This window comes from Pogona vitticeps, chromosome 1, assembly GCF_051106095.1.
Source record: "Pogona vitticeps strain Pit_001003342236 chromosome 1, PviZW2.1, whole genome shotgun sequence".
Taxonomy (NCBI): domain Eukaryota; kingdom Metazoa; phylum Chordata; class Lepidosauria; order Squamata; family Agamidae; genus Pogona; species Pogona vitticeps.
The window spans coordinates 293547885-293565469 of record NC_135783.1 but is presented as its reverse complement, the minus strand read 5'-3'; the positions used below and the strand labels follow the sequence as shown (position 1 = coordinate 293565469).

Below are 17585 nucleotides of genomic sequence, written 5' to 3'. Positions count from 1 at the left end.
AACCCACCCACACAGTCCGGCACCTAGACAAAAACTCCAACCACCACCCAAGACAGAAAAGAGCTATAATCAAAACACTGGTAGACCGTGCAAATCGGATCAGTGAAGCTCAATTTCTCAGCACCAAACTCAACCATCTGATTTGGGCCCTGCCGGCGAATGACTATTCCAAGAATGAAATCAAAAGAGCCATCAAACCAAGAAAACAACATTAAACTGAAGAGGAAAAACAGCCACCCACAAATAAAGTATTTCTGCCATACATCAAAGGGGTCACAGACCGCACGGGGAAACTTCTGAAAAAAACAAACAAAAAAACAGTATTCAGACCCACCACAAAAATACAACAAATGTTACAGTCAGTAAAGGACAAAAGGGACCCCCTCACCACTGCAGGAGTATACCGGATACCTTGCAGTTGTGGACAGGTATATATTGGAATCACAAAGCGCAGCATTCACACCAGAATCAAAGAACATGAGAGACACTGCAGACTAAAACAACCAGAAAAATCAGCAGTAGCTGAACATGTCCTAAAACAAGCTGGACATGAAATTCTATTTCAAAATACTGAAGTACTGGACAACACCAGCAATCATTATGTTAGACTGCACAGGGAAGCCATTGAAATCCCCCCCAAAAACTGCTGTTGTTGTAGTTGCTGTGGCTAATGTCTACATCTCCTTTTGCTGGTGTTGTTATCTGCACTCCATTCCAGATTGTTCCATGCATGAGCATGTCTTTTGAGACGTATACAATGATGTCTACTTTGGGTGTGGTGAAAAAAGCAGAGAAAGGATGGGACATCAGGTTAACGAACCACTACCCCCGGGAGAAAAGTTAGTATGATAACATGATGCAACAACATTGTAATATGAGTATATGACTTTCAGGACATCAGTCAGGATAAACCTAAGAAACCATTCACCATGTAACACAAAAACTGGAAACCTTGAAGGAAATTTTAGTTCAGGAACATATCTCCAAAGACACTCAGCTCCAAAACTGGGGCTTCAAGTACTCTTCAGGGATGACATATTGAAGGGGAACTTGGAACTCACATAAGCACCTGGAACCCGTTACCCATTATCAGAGAAGATCAGAAAACCCAGATACATTACCAAAATATTGAAATAAAAATAACTGAAGTGAGGAAAGGAACACCTTAATGGCACTAGATGTTTGGGAAGTCTACATCTGCAACCTCCAGAATAGCTGCATGCATCTCTATGTCTCTGTCCCAGATCATGTGTTCTGTCTCAGTAAACATATCTCTTTGTAGTGTGGTGTAGTGGATAGAGTGATGAACTAAGACTCTGAAAAGGACAGGGTTTGAATCCCCACTTGGCCATGGAAACTCACTGTAACTGGTAAAACCACTTAAATATCTCACTTACCATGAAAGCCTAATTAGGGCTCTATAAGTCAGTTCTGACCTGACAGTACAGAACACACATACAGGGTATTGCTTTGCAATGCTTCCTGTTGCCCTAAGACAAATCTTTCTATTTCTTTCTTAATCCCAAATCCTCCTCCTTGCTTTGCTGAAGACTGTTTTAAGCATCAAGCACTCCCAAAGGCTCCTCTTCTCTCCTTAAAATATTTGATAGAAATCCCCATGCTTGACATTAAGGCTTTTCTTCTCACAATTTCTCTCCTTACACACTACTGCTACATATGGACTTTTGACATATTTCAGTCCTACATACAATTCCTACAGTAATGCATAGTTAGTGTGAGGTGGCTGAATTATACACATATAATCAGATTTTATTAGAGATCTAGATTAGAATTTATTAAAATCCTGGGTGACTGACATACATTTTTACTGATTCAGTGAATATTCCTTTTATAATCTATTTCACTGTTATAATATTATGTATTTTATTCAGTTTAATTGGTGATTCCACCTCTACCACTGGATGATCACATTATGCCTCACTAATTATTATCACTTATCCCTGATGTGGAAGAGAAAGGAAAACATTTGGATACTGCATGCATGATTCTTGAATGTATACTGAAAATTTACTCCAAAAACAACAAAAACACAATTCTTGGAGAAAGAAATGAATAAGAATTTATGGAATACCAAGACTGAGCTATTCACATGTATCAAGATTTCTTCCAAAGGCATCCACATAAATAATTCTAATGAAGGCCACAGTATATTAAAGATATCTACTGTGTTTCCCCGAAAATAAGACAGGGTCTTATATTAATTTTTGCTCCAAAAATGCATTAGGGCTTATTTTCAGGGGATGTTTTATTTTTTTCATGTACAACAATCCACATTTATTCAAATACAGTCATGCCATCTTCTGGTTGCTGCACAATGGTGGGGTTTCACTTAACCAGGGCTTATTTTGGGGGATGGGCTTATATTATGAGCATCCTGAAAAATCATACTAGGGCTTATTTTCAGGTTAGGGCTTATTTTCAGGAAAACAGGGTATGAACTGTTGGCCTGACTGTATTTTTGACCTGTGTACATTCAAAGAAACACCACGTCTAAGATTTCAGTGGTTGGGGAAGCATCCTCTTGTGTTCCCCCAGACACCTTGGATGTCTTATAAACCTCTAGGCATCTGGTGCTTTTCTGTACAGAAAAATCTATTCGCATTTTAGTTGGAAGAAGAGGATATTTTTAAAGTATATTTGAAAAGATGTACCTGAAGGCCATAGGAATCAAGGTGAGAATGTGTTGTTCATTTTAAAAGAAGCACCATTTCCCCCTAAGTTCTATGATACCAAAAACTAAGCATCTGACCTGCTCTTTCAGCAGCACTCGAAGCAAATGATTCATGAAGCTGTTTCTAATGAACACTAAAAATTGAATGCCAGCTGAGATTCTCTATAGGAGACAGAAATCATCTTCCTCTGGGATAACAATTTTTTGTCCTGAACTCCACTATGGTACCTTTGCCTCGCCATTCTCTCCTTTCTTCTGTGGTCTCTTCCAACTCCCATATCACCTCCCCTTCAATCATCACCCTCTTTACAGTGGTGCCTCGCTTAGCGATTGCTTCGTTTAACGATGTATTTGCTTTGCGATGGGTTTCTTTGAGGAATTTTCTGCATCGTTTAACGATGTTCTCTATGGGGGAATTTCACTTAACGATGTCTGTTTTTGCTCATTTAAAACTGTCTTAAAATGTTTGAAACCTGTTTTAAATGCTTGGAATAGTTAGTCCACCTTGTGAAACCTATGCACACTTAGTTTGGCTTTGTTCTGAGTCTTCATTAATTTTTGGTGATTTTTTGTTTTCCCCTCATTGAAAAGCATTGGACTGTCCGTTCAATGGATTTAAATGGGGAAAACAAAAAATCACCAAAAATTAACGAAGACTCAGAACAAAGCCAAACTAAGTGTGCATAGATTTCACAAGGTGCACTACCGATTCCAAGCATTTAAAACAGATTTCAAACATTTTAAGACACTTAAAAATGAGCGAAAACGGACATCGGAAAGCCATTGAAATGCATTGAGTCGGCCTCAATGTATTTCAATAGCTTTCCGATGGGGGAAACATTGTTTCACTTAGCGATGTTTCCTATGGGGATTTTCGCTTAAGGATGGTAATCCGTTCCCATTGGAATGGATTAACCGGTTTTCAATGCATTCCTATGGGAAATGGTGTTTCGCTTAATGATGTTTTCCCATAGCGATGTGTTTTTTTTGAACCAATTAACATCATTAAATGAGGCACCACTGTATAATAAAATGCAAATTCTGCTTTTCTGCCACACAAAGTCCATGATGGTTTGCAAATAATTTAAAAAACTAAAATGAACAGTGGTTGTAAGTGTGTTTATCAAATGCAGCTATGCCCCAGTCACTTATAGATGAAATGGTGGTCCAGATGTCAAAGTAGGCAAGGGAAGGTATAGTTTTCCTAGAGCCTCTGCCCCCACCTAATTACCCAGATCACATCTCGTAACCAATCTAATTTTATTAAATAGCTAAGGAGAGACAGACTGCACAGAAACACAAGAAGGCTTCAGTACCCTCACTTATGCTCTTGCTCAAAACAAAACAAACAAAAAACCAGGCTCCTATTTACTAGTTTCATATCATTATGATGACCTGGACTTAAGCAAACTATGCCCTTATATCCTGTATAGGATTAATATATACATTATAAAATGACATTCACCAATTCTAAAATGTATACATAAGAAAGACTAACCAAGCAACAATGTGATAAAGGCACAGAGTTGAAACATAGACTTAATGATAAATGTTTTTACATTTGCAATCAGTCTTAACATTTACCCTCCACTCTCTCATTCTCATTTTAGTAATCCTAGAAGATTCTCATAAAAGCAATTTATTTCATTAGGTATTTTATGTTTTTTAAGGTGGTCAGTATCAATTTAACATGACCTGCTGGCATTTTTAATATCTTCTCCCCAATCACCCCAAATATCCAGCCTGAGATAGAAGAGTATCATATGAAGTTCACTAGAAAAATCCCGTAAGTCCTTGCCAGAGAAGTACAAGGGGAAAATGGCTAATTTATTAAAGACTGAGGGATTATTGTCAAATGCCTTATTAGAATTCATGCTATTTTTTTCTTAATACTAGAAGAGATTTAATTAGTCACTGAAATACACACAAACGGCTAGTGCACATAAATAGAAAAGACAGCAACAATGGTGCTTAAAAATAAAAATCCTCTTAATTCACAGATAAACCTCTTAATTATTTTCACACTAGGTAACTATATAAATTGTTTTAGCCATCACAGGCTTTGAACATACTAAAATAATTGCTAATCAAAATTAATTAAAGTTTTCCAACCGGGACAGTTCAATTCATTAGTATGAAGATAAATGCACAGCTTTAATTAGACTCTGCTTGATAGGAACAATTTAGTTACCATTTTAAAAATGTCATTGGCTGCAAGTTATTACAATGGAAGAACAATGCATAAAGAAAATTGTACTAAGAACACATACTTTAAAAGAGACTTGAATATATAATTTTTTTTTCTTTATATACATTTTAGAATGAATGCATAGATAAAACTGGAAAAATTGTGAAATGTATGTTGGCCATTGCTTCTGCTTTCTAAGTAAAGTTGGAAAAAACTGTTTGGGGGGGGGGAGAAGGAAGTTAATATACTTGAATATAAGCATGTCACTTTCAGAAGGTCTGAATACTCTACCTATTTTTTCTGTCCTATTTTTTTCTTTGCAGAAATGAGTCTGTCCATGTTAGCTATTTTTAAATAAATGCAGCATAATTTTTGAAAGAATCAATGAAACTCTGCAAGAACAATGGAGGATGGCTTAAGTGCCAGACGAATGGAGGAGGGCTATGTTGACGCATGATCTGGATGTCCCAGACAACCCAGAGAGTGTGGTTGCTGACCTTGAGCCAGACATCCTGGAGAGTGAAGTCAAGTGGGCCTTAGAAAGCATGGCTAACAATAAAGCCAATGAAGGCGATGGCATTCCAGTTGAACTATTTAAAATCTTAAAAGATGACACTGTTAAGGTGCTACATTTCAGTTGAACTTTTTAATATCTTTAAAAGATGACGCTGTTAGGGTGCTACACTCAATATGCCAGCAAGTTTGGAAAACTCAGCAGTGGCCAGAGGATTGGAAAAGATGTCTACCTCCCAATTCCAAAGAAGAGCAGTGCCAAGGAATGCTCCAACTACCATACAATTGCACTCATTTCACATGCTAGCAAGGTTATGCTCAAAAGCCTACAAGGCAGGCTTCAGCAGTATGTGGACTGAGAACTCCCATAAGTACAAGCTGGATTTTGAAGGGGGAAAATCCAGGGGAAAAAAAAAGGAACTAGAGACCAAATTGGTAACATGCGCTGGATTATGGAGAATGCCAGGGAGTTCCAGAAAAACACCTACTTCTGCTTCATTGACTAGGCCTTTGACTGTGTGGACCACAGCAAACTATGGCAAGTTCTTAAAGAAATGGAAGTGCCTGACCACCTTATCTACCTCCTGAGAAATGTACATGTGGGATAGTGAGCAACAGTTAGAACTGGATATGGAACAACTGATTCGTTCAAAATTGGGAAAGGATTATGACAAGGCTGTATATTGTCTCCCTGCTTATTTAACTTATATGCAGAATACATCATGTGAAAGGCTGGACTGGATGAATCCCAAGCCAGAATTAAGAATGCCAGGAGAAATATCAACAACCTCAGATATACAGATGATACCACTCTGATGGCAGAAAGTGAGGAGGAATTAAAGAACCTCTTAATGAGGGTGAAAGAGGAGAGTGCAAAAAATGGTCTGAAGCTTTAACGTAAAAAAAAATATCATGGCCATGGGTCCCATCACCTCCTGGTGAATAAAAGAAGATGTGGAGGCAGTGACAGATTTTACTTTCTTGAGCTCCATGATCACTGCAGATGGTGACAGCAGCCACGAAATTAAAAGACATCTGCTTCTTGGGAGGAAAGTGATGACAAACCTAGACAGCATTTTAAAAAGCAGAGACCTCACCTTGTCAATGAAAGTCTGAATAGTCAAAGCTATGGTTTTTCCTGTAGCAATGTATGGAAGTGAGAGCTGGACCATAAAATGGCTGACCACCAAAGAATTGATGCTTTGGAATTGTGGTGCTGGAGGAGGTTCTTGAGAGTCCCCTGGACTGCAAGGAGATCAAACTTATCAATTCTGAAGAAAATCAACCCTGAGTGCTCACTGGCAGTACAGATCCTGAAGCTGAAGCTCCAATACTTTGGCCATCTCATGAGAAGAGAAATCTCCCTGGAAAAGACTCTGATATTAGGAAAGAGAAAGGGACAATAGAGGACAAGATGGTTGGACAGTGTCATTGAAGCTACCAACATGAATTTGACCAGACTCTGGGAGGCAGTGGAAGACAGGAGGGCCTGGCGTGCTCTGGTCCATGGGGTCATAAAGAGTCGGACATGACTTAATGACTAAACAACAACAATATTGGCATTGTCTTCAAAAAGGAGAAAGCTAGGAACTATAAACCAGTCATCCTTACATCAATCCTGGGAAAATTCTGAAAAAGATTATAAAGCATATTAATAACTTGGTTGGGGAGATTGCTTTCCAAATTTCCAGAATGCACAAAATTAGGTAGAATAGCTGACACCCTGGAAGACAGAAACAAAATTCAAATAGACCTTGGTGTGCCAAGCAGTGGGCTAAAAAGAATAGAATTAAATTTAACATGGATAAGTGCAAAGATCTACACATGGAGGGGGGAAACCACAAATGCACAGTTACAAGACAGGGATATTTGCTAGTTAATGTGATAATAAATAATGACAATCACAAAAGTGCAGAGCTGGAAGGAACCCTATGCATCATCAAAGATTTCCTGGAAGCCTACAAGATGGTCATAACTTTTGGTGAAAGAAGTGGTTGCTTCAGATCTTCAAGAATGTAGGACATAGGGTGTGGTAACCCACAAAATTACACAAAATTAATGGAGAAATCTCTGATAGGTCCTGGAGAACTTGTGGAAGTAAAGGCACACTAGAACACATGTGAATCTCTTGCCTCAAGGTGGAAGCATACTGGTGGGAAATAATTAAATGAATAGAAAAATTGTTGAATCAAAAATAATTAAAAATGAAGCTTTATTATTATTTTTGGTATTTAAGGACGGAATTGAAAAATTATTCAATAAAGACCTAATTGCACATATTATTGGTGCTGCAAGAATACAAATTTCACAAAACTGGAGAAATACTCAAGATCTTTCAGCACAAAAATTTGAGAACAGAATCTGCCAAATGGTCGAGATGGAAAAGCTGACCAATCAATTTAAAATATATAGAGGGGAAATAAAACAGGATAAATTTACTGAAAGAATATGTAAGCAATGTCATAGTATTGTACTACAATTCTAACTTGCATTGTCATACTATGGATGTTAATAAAATTTATTTAAAAAAGAGTGGTCCTAGAGTGGTCCTGAGGGACTAGATAGGCGGGATATAAATAAAATAAAATAAAATAAAATAAAATAAAATAAAATAAAATAAATAAATAAAATGAAATAAAATAAAATAAAAGAATGTAAGACATAGGGACCAAAGGTCTGACTGGCAAATGTGACCATAACTATGGAACAGGAAATCTAGTCAGAGAGGAAGGTGAAATGGCAGAGCTTCAGAAGTATAGTAAACCATGGTTCCTGTAACCTCTAAAAGGTGAGGAAATGGGGTAAATATGTAGAGTATGAGTCACCTTCAGAGTCAATTCCTAGTGCTGCTCTGCTGGAAAGTAGTGCTGCTGCTGAGGTGGGGAACAAGATCGGTACCGACTATAATAGGGGTGAGTGTAAGGGTTCTATCCATCTACACAACATAGGCCCAAATGTAGCCAGGGAAGATATTTCCATCAAGACTAGATTAGTACAAGTCATCTGAAGTTGGAGGTTTTAGCTATGCATAGTGCTGAAGAGGATGATGAACATTCTTATGAGGATGTTTGAACACAAATGGCATGCAACCCAGAGGAGTCTTCACCAATGTTGACACCAAGAGACAGAGAGGCATATGTACCAAAGGAACTAAGTGAACATGAAGCAAGTGTAAAGACATAGCTGTACCTGAAGTTTAAGTTGAAGGGGCAATGACAGCAAAAACAAGGCAAGTAGAGGGAGAAGTCAAGTGTGAGGTCAGGTTGGGGTAGATAGTTGAAACCAGGAGAAACAATGGAGAAGCTGGATCCATGAAGCAGGAGCTGATACAGTGGACCCCCGACTTACAGACGGCTCGACTTACAGACTTTTTGAGTTACAGACTTCTCTGGCAGCAAAATTTAGATTTGACTTGCAGCCAGAGAATCAACTTACAGACCAGAAAAAAAACCAAAATGGAATAAAAATAGAATAAAAACCACTGGTTATGGGATTAATCGGTTTTCAGTGCATTGTAGGTCAATGGAGATTCGACTTACAGACTTTTCGACTTGCAGCCACCATTCCAATACGGATTAATTCCTTAAGTAGAGGGTCCACTGTATTGAAGTCAGGTCAGTATGCAAAGTTGGGACCAAAGAAAATAAATGAGATGGTTTAGAAGTGTTAAGCTTCTTACATTTAACCCTCTTGGCCTCCTTGACACAAGAAATGGTGTTAGATTTAGAGGTTTGCTTCTTCATATTCAAAGGGGAGGGATTCCTCCCTAGAGTGGATTAATGGGATCCAGAAGCAGAAGGTGGTTCCAATAAATAATAGGACGTTCTGGCAAACGTTTGAAAAGCCTGATTCTGGGCTGCTTGTTTGGCCACCTGCAGTAACTTCTCCCACAGAAGCTATCTCAACTTAGATTAACAGAATTTAAGACCCTGTTTCACAATTCTGTGGCAGATGGAACAAAGTGAGAAAAGTTTGGATTCTCCACAACAGGAAAAGCCATTTGGTGTAGTTTTTAAAAAGAGATGTAAGGCTGCAAGAGTGGGCAGAGCCCACCCAGAAAGGAAAGGAAAATAAGCATACAACTTGAGGAGAATAAAAGAGTAGGAATAAGAACAGAAATATGAAATAGATGACGAAGAGCGGGATGATGATGCTTAGCAATAAAAGGAGTGTTCCAAGGATGTCACTCCAGTGGCAGATAAAGAACTGAGAGGCTTGAGATGAGGCACAAGAAGTCATGTGCAGAAGGGTGCACTGAAGTTTCCCACCTAGTGGTTCTGAAATGGTTTTGAGCAGGAAGGGTCACTAAAACTAGTAGCATGTCTAGTTGCATGAACATGGGGTAAGTTCATCTAGTTCTTTGTCTTTATGATTTTTCAGCAGATCATCTCTACTGGAGCTTTAAACTATTTCAGACATTCTATTCCTATAGCATTGGTTTACACATGGGCATCTGTGGGGGGAGTGCTTCCTTGCTATCTACCTTTTTTTAAAAAAAGTAACAAAGGTATCATCTTTGGTGAGTTTACCTTTTGGTCGAACAGGTACAGTAATTTATGTTACACCATTAGGGACATCTTTTTGTCAAATTACTTTTGGATTCTTTGACTACTTACTACGAAAATTTCAGATTCTCATCAGATAGAAGAAAACTGATGAAACAGTCCATTTTTTTCTTACATTCCATTTTGATTAATTGTCTATTTTTTCAAGTAAACTATGGATTCACAAATTCACTGAAGGTGCCTTCTGTATAATACCCACTGTATAATACTCCAAATCAACATTAAAATGAACATTATGTCAATAGTGTGTACCAACTACCTTTACATGTGATGACGCCATTCAGTTGGTAAATGCTGCAGTCTAGCTTAGGGAGTTGAAACGAACCTGAAAATAAACCTGAAAACCAGTTCAGAGAGTGTTGTTTCAGAAAACAGAGGTGACTCCAACTCCAGATGATGTACTTAATATAATCATTTTTTCTGATAAATAACTGGTTCAGATGTTAAACCTGAATTAATTTTCAGGTGATAATTCCAAGAGATGGAGAACATAGTCATTTTTAGATCTATTTGTAGATTGGTTTCTGGTGTCCTCTGAGCAACAACAGCAAATCTTTCCACTCTGGAAACACCTTTGGAGTCCTTCCAGCATGAATGAAGAAGATTTCTTCCTCCACTGTTTTCTTAATTAATGATTCATTCACACAGGAGTAACATTAAAAAGTGACATGAGAAGATCTGGATTTGGATTCCTGCACTGATCAGGGGGTTGGACTCAGCAGCCTTATAGCGCCCTTCTAACTCAATTAAATCTATGATTCTAAGAGAAAACAATAAGAACTTAACAAACATGTTAATACAATCTGTCTACCTAGTACATTCAATAATCCTAACTACTATAGGCTGGATTCCGAAGTCTCCATCTATGAATGGGATTCTCCATCTATCTGTGGAGACAAGTCGGATCCAGTGAAGACATCCCACTTCAGAAAGGGTGTGGTTTTAATAATGGTCTATAAAAATAGGAGTTCCTGGTATGTGTTCCCCTATTTTTTCTTGTATATTCAGTGCAGTTAGGCCATCCCTATTTTCATTCACATATATTTGGAAAAGCACTATCCATTGCCTTTTGAGAATTAGCAAACATATTCAATATAGCAATTCAATTTAATTGAAAATGCAGGTTGAAGACCAGGCTAAATACTGTTCATAACATAGCTGCTATTCATAAAAACATCAGCCACAATATTCAAAGATAAAATGCATCTTTTCAAATAGTTCAAAGAAATCATGGCAAGAGAATTACAACGCCGAATCAGATGGTACTTTAATCTTCTTCATAAGAGACTTCCTACTCTAGTCCCACGAAACAACTTCTAACTTTGCATGGTGTTCAGAACTTTGAGGAATGGGAGACCTTTCAGGATTTGCAACAGCCCTTTCTCCCCTCTTAACAATGTGTCTGACAACTAATGGAGGAGGGCTACATATTGCTGTCAAATATGCCAATTATGAAGTTACAAAGTCTAATAAAGTATTTCCAATATAGACCCCAAAGTGACTCCCCACAAGGAGACACATTGAACCATGAACAATATTAGCAATTTTAAGTACCACTAGATGTCTCTAACTGAAGATGAGATAACAAAAAGTGTGGAGGGTTAGATATGAGAATGTCCCATGGTTCAGCAAAATAATGTCATGGATCTCTGAAAGTAAGGATGTAGTTGCATACTTTCGAGGTAGCAAATAAATAGGAATTATCTGGGCAAGTTATCGTGAAAGTAAAAAATGTATGATAATTATGTTTTGAGTATCACTGGTTACTCTTTCATTGATAACATTTGTTTGGAAGCAGGTTATAATCTCCTACCTGGTCTCTATTACTTTCATAGTTGGAACAATGAAAATAAAGTAATTGTACACAAGAGTTCCAGGCACTTTTTCCCTTACAGAAAATCACTGGGCCTCTTCATCTTAATATATCTGGAACTATGTTTTAATTTTATTAATATGAAAATACCTTCTGTGTTCTGTACTTAGTTTTCTATAAGGTAGTAACTTCATCTTACACTGTTATTTATTTAAGAATGAAGAAGAGAAAAAAAAGTCCAATCTCATTTTTTTTAAAATCCAGAGAATAGTTTAATTCTGCATTTTTAATTGAGAATGTTGCTCTACTTTATAGTGACATTTTGTTGAGGTTACCTCAGACTATGCTCAGCTGAATGCCCAGTCTTGAGCTAATGAAAAACAGAAAGCATATTTTGAGAAAAGCCTCAACAAAGACATAATTAGTCACACTGCTCTCTCACTCTGAGTTGAGGATAAAGATCAATAGTACCCTCTCCCCCATGCAGTTTTAAAGACATGCCATACAGGAAAGAGATAACAAAGAGGAATGTCGCATCTCACTTTGGGCAAAGCTCAACAGAAATAATACTCTTCTGTCCACAGCAGGTACTGCAAATGCAGCAAATAAAAGAAGGAAAATGACTCTTAAAAGAAAATGCCAGTCGGGCTAAAGAAAACTAAGATTACAGAGTTAGCTGATGGTCCTCACATCTGAGAGCTTTAGCAAATGTACACCTGAAAGCTATACTGTGTACTACAAATCATTTAAATTTTACATGGTCTGGAACAGTGGTTTTATGTCACTTTTATTTGTGGATTTGGAGGCATTCAACAAAAATGTTGGATATCTGGTATTGCATTAAAGATTAAGGATCATGTAATAATTTTTACATTTTTTCTATTTTCTTTTGTCATGAAGATTTATATAATATTGATTTTTACCAGAATTACTACCGTATTACTTTCTTGAGCTTATGTGGTACATGGTATGAGTTTAACAGATTAAAGGTGGGGAAATCCAAAAAAAAAAACAACAACCCTGCAACACATATAATATTCATATTTCATATTTTTTTCTATTTTAATACTTCATCAGAATCCTAATGGCAATTTATACATGCATAAGTGAAATTATGTCAGTCAATGTACAAATTGCCACTAATTAATGATGTTGTGACTGTAATGATGTTGTCACAAATCTGAGACCTCATTAATCAATGGCAACACCAGAACTGAAGCAATTTCACTAATTTAATGCACATGAAAATTGAGATCAGGATTCTATCCTTCATATCATAACAGTATCTATTACTTTTGATCTACCAAGGAGAGCTACAGTGGACCCTCGATGTACGAAGGACTCGACGTGCGTACTTTTCGGGGTACAGACTTCTCCAGCTGCAAAATTTCCAATCGACTTGTGGCCGGAGAATCGATCTACGGACCGGAAGGGGGAGGCGGGGAAAGAGGCAAATTCAAATTTGGTGCTTTCCTTGCCTCCCTCTTCCAGTCCATAGGCCGCCGATAGTGCCTCCAGATGCCTTCCAGGGCTTCTCCGCCACCATGGGAGGCATCTCGGAGGTTCTCCCCAACGCCGATCGTGCCTCCGAAGCACGATCGGCGGTGGCGGCAGGACCTCCGCAGACCTTCCCTGCCGCCACGGGAGGCCTCTCCCCCTGCCCCCACAGGCTTTCCCAGGGTGGGCTGGGCCTACCAGGGGAGGGCTTCCCCTGGTAGGCCCAGTCTAGTGCCCGGGAAAGCCTGGTAGACTGGGCCTACCACGGAGGGCTTCCCCCGGTAGGCCGGTCTACTCCGGCAGCAGCAGGGAAGCCCTAAGAGGCCTCGGGCAGCAGCGATGGTGGCAGCAAGGGAACTCCGAGAGGCCTCCAGCAGTGGTGGAAAGCCCTCGGAGGCCTCGGGAAGTGGCGATGGCAGTGGTGGGGGGGCCCCTGGAAGGCTTCATAAAGGTAAGGGCTATTTATTTTCACTTTTGTGTGTGTGTGGTGTGGTTTCTTGGGCCGGTTACGGATTAAATGGTTTTCAATGCATTCCTATGGGAAATGCATATTCGACCTATGGCCACCATTCCAATACGGATTAATTCCGTAGGTCAAGGGTCCACTGTACTATGCCTAATGTATTATTTGGAAGTGAAACAACAGTTAACCAATTTCTTTTTTAGTATGTTGCTTGTATAACAACAACAAAAATATCTAGAAGACATTGAGACTTACCTGACCAGTGTCCAGTGGTGCTTCCTGATCTGTCAGTGCATGTCTCACTCACTGGCCTGAAAACTGTCTCCCAACCTCCAGTAGCATAGCGCCAGTTCTGCGATTCCAAAATTAGCGTCCTTTGAGTGCCATAAGCAATCATGAAGCAGTAAACTACATGATGAAGTTGACAACCATAACCACAGCCTTTGTTGATATTACACACTAATTTCTTGGCTTTGCTGCAATCCTTAGGGTTCTATAAATAATAAAGTAGACATGGAAAATTATAGTTACAAAAGGATCTTTGCTATCAGAATAAATGAGAAATAAATCATATACAAGTGCTGACAGTTCACACGCAGATAAGAAGCAGACTTCTGCTCCCTTGCACTTTCACGCACATTTTTTTACTAACTTAGTAAAAACTAAAATGCTTTCAGGATTTTAAATTTGTTGAGGTATTGGTGGGAAGAGGTAGAGAAAGATTTTTTACCACTGAATAATGAAAGCATCTCCTAGTAAGCTGTGACCCTGACTTGCTAGTGAAGAATACCTTTAACATTTGTTGTTTTTCTGAGTGGTGAAGAGACCTACAGTTAGTTGGCACCACTGGTTTTAGATTTCACTGAAGCCGTCTCCCATTCATGATCCTGAGCTACCTGTCTGCTAATTAATTGTTTTCCTCTGCCACATGGATGGCCATTGTCAAGATGTGGCACAGACGGCGCCACTCCAAAAAGTTGACTGTTAGAAGCAAAAGAAACATGGAATGCATTCCATCCTGGTTGTTTATATATTACATCATGGTGGTGGTGTCAGTAGACACTTTCACTACTTTGCTTGAAATCATTGTTTCAAATGCTTTGAGGGCCTTCATTACTTCAAGCAGCTGGAATTCATTTATGTACATGGATTCTTTCTTTCTTGGACCACAGGACGTGGATTTGATTATCTATACATGGGTGCCCCAGTCTCTGAGATTTGTATAAGTTATCACATGAATCTTGAGCCTGAGATAATTGAATGGCCTTCCCATGGTTAGACTGGATACTATGGCCCACCACAGGAGCTGTTGTCCTACTTCAAGAGTCATACAGATCAAGTTCAACATTTTGACAATCACATACAGAGCCTTCCATGGTTTGGGCCCATATTACTTGTTGGAGCATCTTTCATTAATGTCATCTACCCCAGAGGTCCCCAACCCCCGGTCCGTGACCCAGCAGTGGTCCGTGGCCTATCCAGAACCAGGCCGTGGACACAGATCTCCTACCCCCTTGCAAGCGGTCACACGCATGCACCTCAGCACGGTCCTCCAAGTGCGACGTGTGCATGCATGTGAGTGCCCCCCACTCAAGTGCAATATGCGCATGAGCGCATTCCACCCCTGCGAGTGCGATGTGTGCATGTGCGTGAGTGCCCCCTGCAAGCACACTGTGTGACTGTGCATGAGCGCAACGTGTGTGAGCGAGTGCTGTCCCCCTGTGGGCACGCCAGGGCCCCCCAACCGGTCCGCAGTTGGGAAAAAGTTGGGGACCACTGATCTACCTGACCCGCAAGCTAATTCCATTTGAGGCTCCTCTGGGTGGCCTCTATAAGAAGAAGGGCCTTCTTTGGGGTGGCTCCAACTTTATGGAACCAGCTTCTGGAGGAGCTCCACCTAGCCCCCTCCCTGTGGACATTTAGGAAGCAATTAAGACACTGTTTCTCTGGGAAGCTTTCCACATCAACCCCAACTGACTACCACCATCTTTTTCTTTCCCCTCGTCTTCTTCCCTCCTCTCTTTTCCTCCATCTGCTCTGGGATTAGTCAGTGCCATCTGTTTTTTTTTAAGGGTTATTGCTGTTTGTTTGAATGTCTCTATTTTTATTTTCTGTTTTACATGCTGTAACCTGCCCAGAGTAGTGTTGTTATACTAATTGGAGTGGGATACTAAATAAACAAATAAAGAAATAAATAACCAACCAACTGAGATATTGGAGTTGTTTTCTGTCACTATAGCAAAGGAAGCCAGATACCAGGCCTGGAGCACCCTCATCTTCAAGTGTGCACATGGGATCACTGCAATTGTTGATGCCATGAGGCCAAGAATCCTCTGAGTCATATATGCAGGAAGTCTTGCATTTGGTCTGAATTTCTTTATCAGAGTTAGCAGTTTTTTCATCTTGTCTTAAGGTAAGTAGGCTGGAGTCCAGAAGTGCGCTGACATAATGAACTATCTGATGTAGTTTTAAAATTGATTTTTTCCAGATTCACTTGAAGACTCAGATCTGCCAGAAGACATGTTCCACTTTAACCCTTGCCGAGTCTGAGGTAAACAGCTACTGGTGCCATACACTTCATGAAAACTCTGGGTGCTCTATAGAGACTGGAAAGCATCACTTTCAACAGGTAGATGTCATTGCCCAAAGCAAAACACAGGGAAGGGCAATGACTGGAACAGATAGTGATATAGAGTTGAGGTCTATTACAACAAATCAGTCTCCCTTCTTGAATAGTGTAGTATTTTTTTTCTAGCATTACCATTCTGAACTTTTTGGTGTCTATGTAAGAGTTAACATCTTTCAGATCCAAAGTAAGTTTCAGACCTCTGTCCTTCTTTGGGACGATAAAAGAGCAGGAACAGAGCTTGGTGGAAAGCATATCTGGTAGGACAAATTGGATAGGATCCTTTCTCAGAAGTGTAGCTATTTCTTCCTTCAGTACCTTGAGAAATGTAGGGAACAACGACAGCCAGTCTTTGTGGCCTTCATAGATCTCACAAAGGCTTTGATTTGGTTAGCAGAGAAGGCCTTTCTAAAATACTTCCCAAGATTGGATGTCCACCTCGACTCCTTAACATCATCAGCTCCTTTCATGAGGAAATGAAGGGCACTGTAGGCATGAAGATGGCTCAACATCAGATCCCTTTGACATCCGAAGCGGAGTGAAAAAAGGCTGTGTCCTCGTGCTGACTCTGTTTGGGATCTTTTTTGCTGTCATGTTGAAGCATGCCTTTGGAACTGCAACAGAAGGTGTCTATCTCCGACTAGACCAGATGGAAAGCTCTTTAATCTCTTGAGACTGAGAGCAAAGACCAAAGCCCAGTTGAAATGCATGCAGGACTTTCTCTTTGCTGATGATGCAGCTGTTGTTGCGCATTCTGCTGAAGACCTCCAACAACTTATGAATCGTTTTAGTAAGGCCTGCCAAGACTTTGGACTAACAATCAGCCTGAAGAAAACACAAGTAATGGGCTAGAGTGTGGACTCACTTCCTTCTATTACCATCTCTACACAAGAATTGGAGGTTGTTCATGATTTCGTGTACCTTGGCTCAATGATCTCTGACATTATCTCTCTAGATGTTGAGCTGGATAAACACATTGGTAAAGCAGCTACGTTTTTTTAGACTCACAAAGGTAGTATGGCTTAATAAGAAGCTGACGGCATATACCATGATTCAGGTCTATATAGCTTGTGTCCTGAGCATACTCCTGTATTGCAGTGAGTCCTGGACCTTTTGTGCATGGCAGGAGAGGAAGTTGAACACGTTCCATATCCGTTGTCTCCGATGAATTTTTGGTATCACCTGGCAGGACAAAGTTCCAAATAGAATAGCCCTAGAACAAGCTGGA

General features: G+C 39.6%; 2 protein-coding genes across 5 annotated transcripts in view; both read right to left on the bottom strand.

Annotated features, from left to right (window-relative positions):
* Positions 1-17585, bottom strand: part of LOC144588101 (uncharacterized) — a 287228-nt gene that overhangs the window by 5074 nt on the left and 264569 nt on the right. The window lies entirely within an intron of this gene.
* Positions 1-17585, bottom strand: part of FUT8 (fucosyltransferase 8) — a 167719-nt gene that overhangs the window by 24987 nt on the left and 125147 nt on the right. For all 4 annotated transcript variants that reach the window (XM_020799720.3, XM_078390206.1, XM_078390209.1 and 1 more), the window contains exon 6: positions 13987-14224. In XM_020799720.3, the coding sequence (XP_020655379.2) occupies positions 13987-14224 (238 nt within the window). The remainder of the gene's footprint in view (positions 1-13986; positions 14225-17585) is intronic.